The sequence below is a fragment of the Stegastes partitus genome, unplaced genomic scaffold (genome assembly GCF_000690725.1).
Source record: "Stegastes partitus isolate 25-593 unplaced genomic scaffold, Stegastes_partitus-1.0.2 Scaffold821, whole genome shotgun sequence".
In the NCBI taxonomy this organism is placed as follows: domain Eukaryota; kingdom Metazoa; phylum Chordata; class Actinopteri; family Pomacentridae; genus Stegastes; species Stegastes partitus.
This window is the reverse complement of record NW_007578552.1, coordinates 68,521-76,889: the sequence shown is the minus strand read 5'-3', so window position 1 is coordinate 76,889 and position 8,369 is coordinate 68,521. Positions and strand designations below refer to the sequence as shown.

The following is an 8,369-nucleotide window of genomic DNA, read 5'->3' as shown; positions in this document are numbered from 1 at the left end:
TTAGCCGGTTTTGCCTTTTTTTTTTTTTTTTTTTTTTTTTGCTGTTCTTTATTTTATTATTATTATTATTATTATTATTGTTCTTTTAGGGTTTTTTTTTCTTTTTTTGAAAATTAAGATGTAGAGTGAAGATATGGTGGAAAAGACTGATCTTGAAAAAAACACTGCAGAAGAATGGTTTGAGTGGAATGGTGAATTCTATGATTAGACTAATTTAGTCAAGAGGTTTATATAGTGTATTAAATTAAGTTTTATTTTTCTGTATAGATTCATTTTAATTATTGTAGATGATTCTTTATCCTAGTAGCAAGAAGAGAAATATTTCTAAAAGTGTGAAAGAGGCACTTTTTTTTTATCATTTTAACAGTAATGGTTGTATTCTTTCTGAGAAGATTCTTCTATTAACCTGAATTATGGATTATTCTTTGGTCCTGTAGTTTCAGAAGATGTCAAAATCAAATATGGTTTAAAATTAATTACAGAGATTGTACATACCAATAAGTAAAACGTTTTCTTTCCTATTTATTTTATTCCTTAGGGTTTTGGTTCTCCCAGCCTGGTCACAACTGCCTCTTGAAGCAGAGCTGTTCTTTTTCTTTCTTTTTTTTTTTTTGTTTTTTTGTTTTTGGGACATGGAGTGGGAACCTTCACATTCTGATGTTCTGGTACGATGCAGACAGGAGTGCGGGTGGGAGGTAGGGACGGGCTGTAAAGGGGTGTGCTGTGTATACAGTGTACAGATTAACGCTTGCTTCTCTGCCTTTAGCATAGAACACAACAACAAAAAAGGAGAAAAAAAAACACAAAAAAAACAACAATTCAACACAGCCATACAGTAAACTCAAAAAGTATAAAAAAAAAAAAAAGTGTGCTTTCTATGTTGTCTGGAGTGAAAAATGCTTCATACAAGCTGCTAGGTGCAAACTGTTCCGGTGTGATGTAAACAAGCAATAACAATTACTTGAGAATCTCTTGGGGTTTTTTGTGTTTTTGTTTTTGTAATTTTTGTACAGTTTCCTGAATAAAAAGGACACATTTTTGCTCCGCGTTTGGATGCAGTATTAAACACGGTTTTTTATTGCAGTTTGTACCAAGAAAGTCCACATCCACACACAGCGTTCCTATTAGATTATGCAGCATTGGCTGAGACCTGGAGAGGGAGGTAGTTTGTGATTCCCCCCATTGACACGCGCCCTCTCTGCCTCCAGCCGTTCTTCTATAGCAGAGGTCAGAGTTAAGACTGCACGGTTCACGAGACCTGCTCTGACAGACACTTAGCCATATTTTATGACCTCAGGCAGTTAGTTCAACTATAAAGTGTTCACTAATGACATGCTGGTCTTGTGCCCCAAGTAGGGGTTTGGTTTGACCTTCACAAGATCTGAAGCAAGTCATCCTCTCTAACCTCAAAAGTAGATTTTCCTCAACAACAACAACGAAAAAAAAAAAACTTTTTATATTAACTATTTTAACCCAGGACAGACTTTGAGCAAGCCAAATAATCCTCACATTTCAATTGGATTTCTGAATTCTACTCGCTTTTCTTTTGGTAGTGAGAGACCACTTGTTGGTCGGCGTGCTTCGAGGCCCACACAAAACAGGAAATTTACGATGATGTCACTTAACAGGGTCTGATGTAAACGTTGCATCGTTGAACAGGAAGAGAATCATTCTGAATGTATTGTCATTAAAGGCCTAAGGATGTGACTGATGGTGTTTCTCGTCAACATGTTGACAACGTGGTGTTGCGCGGTTACGCCACGCTCTTCTCAGCATTTCCAAAGTTGCCCATTGTTGCTTCTTTTCTTTTTGTTTGAGTTCGATATGAAATTTGAAGTTGTAGCAATCAACTTTGGGACAAAGTCTGCATTCTGGTTTGTCCTGCAGGTGTTTTGTTGTCGGGCCTACAGGAGATCACACATTTTTGATAAATGCTGTTTTGATTGTAACACACAGTCGTGCAGAAGAAGCCTTTTGAGCCATTTTAAAAAGAAGGATTCACAGCCCTTTGCAAATTTCCAAAGATTGTCAAGATTTTGAAATGACTTAAAGCCATGTGGTAGCAGTGCATTTTTTTAGCATTTATAATGAGGACAGGTGCAAATAAATGATTTTGCCCCTTACAAATATCCAGGCTTTGGACCCACTAAACAAAAATACTTTTTTTTTTTTCTCTCTTTAACTTATTGTTTTGAAGAACTTTAAATGCCCTTTTGTATTGTCTGCCAATTTCTTAGAGCTAAGATGCAACCTTGAAATGCTAAAAACCCTAGCATAATGCCTTAGATTTCGTCCGTTCTCGTTCTTGTACATTACACCGCTGTCTGTATAAATTTGTATAATGACTTGTGTACAATATTGAATGGGTGCATCATTGTTCAACTCTTCTCAGCTGCTGGAGACTCGGTCACAGTTCAAGTTTCCCTCATCATTGCTCTCTGTTCTGTGTTGGGTTGAAGACTCTTGTTATTTCATTTCTCTCCTCCTCCTCCTCCTCCTCCTCCTCCTCTCCTCACTGTTTCTATGGAAAAGCTGATACATAGGGATATTGAAGCAATATGTAATATACTATATGGACTTTCTGAAGAAAGCTTACTGTTGTGTTTTCCCGCGATATTTTTTCTGCATTGTTCACAGGAAGTCACACTGTATACCCGCATCGATCTTTGTACCCCTAGTGTGTGTGAGCGTTTTATGCAAAATTAGATATACAAGAGAAGTTAAAAACCACAGTTATGCAAGTTGTGAACTAATATGGCTTCGCTGATGCTATTTGCCTTGTAAATAAAGAATTCTGTTATTGCATTATTTAATCGAGTGCCTCTCATTTCATTGGAAGTGAACAGAGGAGGGAGTTTGGTTCACTTTTAATGTTTTTTTCCAACAGATAAAAAAAAAAGCACAAGGAAGCAAAGGGTAAGTTGTTTTTGTTTGTTTGTTTATGTGGTTGGTTGGTTGTGTTTGAGACCAGAAAGAGAATTATAATGAATTAGAAAAAGCACCATCTCTACAAACTCACTGCGGTTTTTTTTTTTTCAGAAATATTTCATATAGTTTATGTTGAAGGTTTATGCTGCATTCCAATGCCCTAAAAATTAACGTTTAGGCCTGTTTTGTTTTTTCACTATATCCTTATTATTTAATATTTTTCGTTTCCCAGGTGAGAAAACACCAGAATTGAGCCTTAATGTAAATAGTTTGCGCAAAACGACAAATATAACCCATAAAATCAACAAGAAAGCACAGTTTATAAAGCACAAAGCACAATAATTACTACGATATAATGATCGAAAACAAACTACAAGCAAGAAAACCCCGCTTTGGACTACAGTTTACCGGATGACTCGTTTTCTCAGTTGAGTTTTGCGCAGTAAAAGAAGCGCAACTATAAATGCCTATTTGAACCTTTGTTTTCTCTCCTCTTTATTTCTGACATTCAAATCATGACAATAAATATCTTCCCCCCTCAGATAAAATCTAATCAGCAGTGTGTGGTGAGCTAGAGACAGGAGAAGGAGGAGGAGGATGGTGTGTTCATATGGAAATGTTTGGGAACCTCTCCATCGGCCTCATTGTGGCCGCTGTGTGGAGAAGTTAACAGGGTGGGTTGTCCCTCTGAAAACCTACAGGGGCATTCAGATGTATGAGGTATGAGTTCGGCCAATAGGAGGACAGGAGCTGAGAAGGAGCATCTTCAGCAGACCTGGCTGGACTCAGGATAGATGCCCTCAGATGACCAGAGACTGACAGAGAGGCTGCTGCAGCGCATCCACCCTGAAGTTTAGACTCGGCCTGCAAGGATTTGGAGATTTGAGCTTCACTTTCTACAAGGAGGTTGTTAGAACTCTGATGTGAGGGCATGAAGGCGACAACTTTACTGTGAAACTGCGCTAGTTTACTCCAGAAGGTGAGCTTCTTGTCCAGCTTATGAACGAGTACTACAACAGCCCTCTGATGCGTATTTATCCTCTCTCTCTGGTAATATTTGATTGCATTTCATTCCCAATTATGCATTTCTTTTTTTTTAAATACTATATGGTTAAGACTGTACAACAGGGGTGTCCAATCCTGGACCTCGAGGGCCACAGTCCTGCATGTTTTAGATGTTTCCTTCTTCCAACATACCTGATTCAAATGATCAGCTCATCATCAAGCTCTGCACAAGCCTGATAACGATCCTGATCATTTGAATCAGTTGTGTGAGAAGAGGGATCTCTATTTATTTTGTCATTTCCAGTTTAGTTTTTTCTTTTGCTCATGATTGCACGGTAATTGTAAAAGTCTATAAAATGCTTCATTAATGTTGACCTCTGCTCCGGCCGGCTGTTCCTTAATTAGTGTCATGACCCTGGTTTGTCTCTATTTACTGGCTGATTGGTGAACGGTTCCTAAAAAGCTCACACACACACACACCATGTTCCAGTGGGTCATTTAAATCCGCTGATGAACATTTGATGTGTGACCTTCCAGCTGGAAATATTGCAAAATCGGCTGTCCTTTTAACACCTCATCCCAAAAGCACCCAGTTAAATGGGTGGAGTTTTCATTTGGAAGAAAATGCACTTTGTAGATTTCCAGCCTGGAAATATTTGATAATGTATCACCTTAGCTTTGTTTTTAGGGGAAATAATAGTTAGGGAAGTGAAGTAAGAGCTTATTTTTTAAATTAAAGTAATGAATTCAGGTGTGGTCGACCTCTCCTGGTGTTTCCCTTTTTAGATTCCTTCCATTAAACTTTTATAACTCACCCTCCACCTCCTCTCCCCCCTCCTGCTTCTCTCATCCACTGAAGGACGCATCTCCTGAACCTCTGCTTCACCTCCGTGCTGTCATGTCCTTGTCCCTGTCCAGCATCCCCGTAATGCTGAAGGACAGGAGCTACCAAGCCGGCATGCTGAAGGGCAGCCCTGCCCGGGGCTTCTACCCGGGCCCTCTCCCCGGCCCCCACTCTCACTACATGGACTTCTTCCCGCGGACGCACAGCCTCCTCCACCCGCTCAAGTCCCTCGGTCGCCTCGTATCGGACACCCAGGCGTCCCTGCCGCTCAGCCTGCACGGCGGGGTCCCTCCGTTCCTCGGCCAGAGCGGCCACAACCTCCACGAACACATGTTGAGCGCCTCCGGGATCCCGTACGTGAGCCACATGTTGCCCGGACACCCTCTGTGCTCCAAACCCGAGGAGCTGGCCGCCGTGGTGACCGAGCACGCCGCCGGTCCGCTGTCCTCGGACTTCAGCAGCCCGTCCAGCGAGAAATCTTCATCTGCGTCTAACACACCGCATAAAGAGAACTTGTTTCGGCTCCGGGGCGCGGAATTGTCTCCAGCAAAACGGGCTGCGTGTTTTAATTTCAGCGAGGACGACTTGTTCACGGTGCTGTACGGCTACTCGGGCAGCCAGGAGCGCAGCGTGGGTCACGCTATTTCAGGAGTCACCCTGCCAGAAAACTCAGGTGAGACTTAAGTTTGTGTTCAATGGAATAAATGACTGGATGTTCATTAAGTTTAGTGCGTAAAAATATAACTATCATGGTTTCTGGAGTTTGCTGCAACCACGAATCCCTAGAAATGTCTGAGAAACACATCTTTCTAGTGACTAACAGCCTACATCAGTGTTGTTACTCAGTCATCAACACCTGTTTCAATTAAAATCCTCACAGAATTAAAGAGCTTGTATTTATTCATTTGTGTTTGCTTTCTTCTCAGTTTCTGATTCCCACATTCTCTCACTGGACAAAGAAACTCTTGAACTTCCAGAGGGTAAGCCAATACACCTTTTTTTTCTTTTTCTTCTTTTTAAAATTCACCCTTAACTTCTGGACTTGTAAAGCCTGACACTGTTGTGTTTTGCAGGGCTAACCATCCTCCAGGCAGCGTGGGGAAACGCTTCACACTGTGGAGTTTTCACGGATAAAAGCAACATCCCCAAAGGCACGCGTTTTGGACCTTTCCAAGGAAAACTAGTGAACACCAGCGAGATCAAAACATACGATGACAACACCCTGATGTGGGAGGTAAAGCACTGAATTAGTTTCCACAGTCCTGATCCTGTTTCTGTAGGATCATCTCCATCAGTTTAACGCTCTCCTTCTTCACTCAGGTGTTCGAAAACGGCCGGCTGAGTCACTTTGTGGACGGCAGAGGAGGATCGGGGAACTGGATGTCTTTGGTGAAGTGTGCTCGCTTTCCTGAGGAACAGAACCTGATTGCCGTGCAGGTCCAGGGTCAGATATTTTACGAGGCCTGCAAGGAGGTAACTCCAGGCCAGGAGCTGCTGGTTTGGTACGGAGACTGCTACATGCAGTTCCTCGGGATCCCTCTCACGCTGAAAGACCCCAGAGAGGACACTAGCGTGGTTCCTCCCACTGAAGGTCAGAATTGAACCTTTTCTTGCTTAATTTCTTTGACTTATTTTACAAGCATACCAAACATATATTTCTGTTCTTTCCTCCCAGATGCTGGTGAAGGCTTTAAGTGTGACAGATGTGGGAAGGTGTTTGCGTACAAATACTACAGAGACAAGCATCTGAAGTACACGCGTTGTGTGGATCAAGGAGACAGAAAGTTTCCTTGTCACCTCTGCAACAGATCTTTCGAGAAGAGGGACAGATTACGGATCCACATCCTGCATGTGCACGAGAAACACAGGCCTCACAAGGTACTGAAACAGTGCTTGTGCATGTTTGCTGTATTTACATATGATCTACCTTTATATTAGTGTGCTACGTGGCGGAGAAAGGTGGTGTAGAAGTGTGTGTGGTGCTGAAAGAACAGCTCCCCACACTGTCAGAATTAGATCGTCCACCAAAAAGTGTTGTTAAAGCTGAATTTCCAAGTTTATATCCGTGTTCAGTTGTTTTTATCCGGATCAAACAGTAATAAGGTGCAAATAAACACAACCTTATGTCTGTGGTATCAGCAGAAGTGTGTCTTTGAGGTAGTTTTTGTGACCAAAAGAATGTTTTTGGCATTATTAGGTCTGACATTTAGGATTATTATAGGCACCACTGTAGTACTGTTTTGATGATAAGGCTAATGGTTTTTAAATATAAAAGTAGGAAACTGTCTCTTATGCAGTTATTAGCTATAATCTTTTACACGAATGGATGAAGTCAAGTCTTGTTTGATGCATTATTAACATTTTAGTCAAAGTGTAGAGACTGCAGTCATTTTCTGACTTATTTTAACACAATAAAAGAATTGGATTTGTTATAATCAAGGGCACGGAGCAAGTAAAATAATCCAAAGACATTTCTTAATGACTATTTGATCTCGACAAAAGCAGCTGGTGGATGAATGAACGAAGTGATCAGTTTTTTGGCAGATACCTGATATTTCATTAAAAGTCAAGCTGTTGTGAGATCTGTAGTTGGTGATAAATTAAGCTTATAGAAATAATTATCACAGCTAAACGATATCAAAACTTTGTCATTAAAAAAACAGATTTGTTTTTTTTATTTATTTCCACCATCGAGAACAACCAACATTTAACTTTTTCGACATGGAAGACAACAAAGCAGCCTTGAATGTAACATCTTCCACAAAATTGATTTAGGTTGTTTTTATTTTCCAAAACAACTCTTACACATATAAATAACCACAACAATCTCATGATATGTGTTTTGTGTTCAGTGCTCAGTGTGTGGAAAGAGTTTCTCCCAGTCGTCCAGTCTCAACAAACACATGCGTGTGCACTCTGGAGAACGGCCGTACAAGTGTGTCTACTGCAATAAGGTAGGAAGAACACCTTCTTTTTTTTTTTTTTAAATTAAAATGAATATATTTTTTTTTACCCAATGCTGTTGTAGTGTAGTTAAATTTAAAACTTATGTATCTCTGAGTCACGTTTTAGAAATAATTTTGCAAATAAGTGAATTAAATGTCAAGTTTGTTAGCAACACAGCTAGCACGCTATCATAAAATGTAACCTACAGCCATACAGGTAACAACAAATATCCTTAAATACATTTTTATTTAAGAAACGAAATTAATCTAATTTATCAGCAATAACAAAAATCACTCTAATGGAAGTCTTGGAGGCTTTCATTACTCACTCTGGTTCTGTAAAACCTGCAGCTTTCTCTCTTTTTTTCAAACTGCGTCATCTTCCATCTTCCTCGTTTCATGGTGCATTTGGCACGAGCCCCTCATTATTGTGTCTCGCGGCGGGCACGCGCTGCCGAGACACTTAGATGCTAATTATGGCCAGATGTACACCCACCCTTTGTCTCCCCGCATTATGCTGTGGATTTATGGCTCCGGAGTGAGCACAAGTTTTTGTTTTGCTCTTTGTTCTCGATATCCTCCCCTTTTTTACGCACCTCTAAGGGCGTTTTGTTTTAACCTAATCCGCCTTTCTCCTTATCTGGACC

The 8,369-nt window shown here is 40.6% G+C and overlaps 1 protein-coding gene across 1 annotated transcript in view; it reads left to right on the top strand.

Annotated features, from left to right (window-relative positions):
- Nucleotides 1-4,831: 4,831 nt before the first annotated feature.
- The window catches only part of prdm14 (PR domain containing 14), a 9,636-nt gene continuing 6,098 nt past the window's right edge, over nt 4,832-8,369 (top strand). The window contains exons 1-6 of the mRNA XM_008292610.1: nt 4,832-5,450; nt 5,704-5,757; nt 5,851-6,011; nt 6,098-6,368; nt 6,453-6,655; nt 7,630-7,731. Of these exons, the coding sequence (XP_008290832.1) occupies nt 4,832-5,450; nt 5,704-5,757; nt 5,851-6,011; nt 6,098-6,368; nt 6,453-6,655; nt 7,630-7,731 (1,410 nt within the window). The remainder of the gene's footprint in view (nt 5,451-5,703; nt 5,758-5,850; nt 6,012-6,097; nt 6,369-6,452; nt 6,656-7,629; nt 7,732-8,369) is intronic.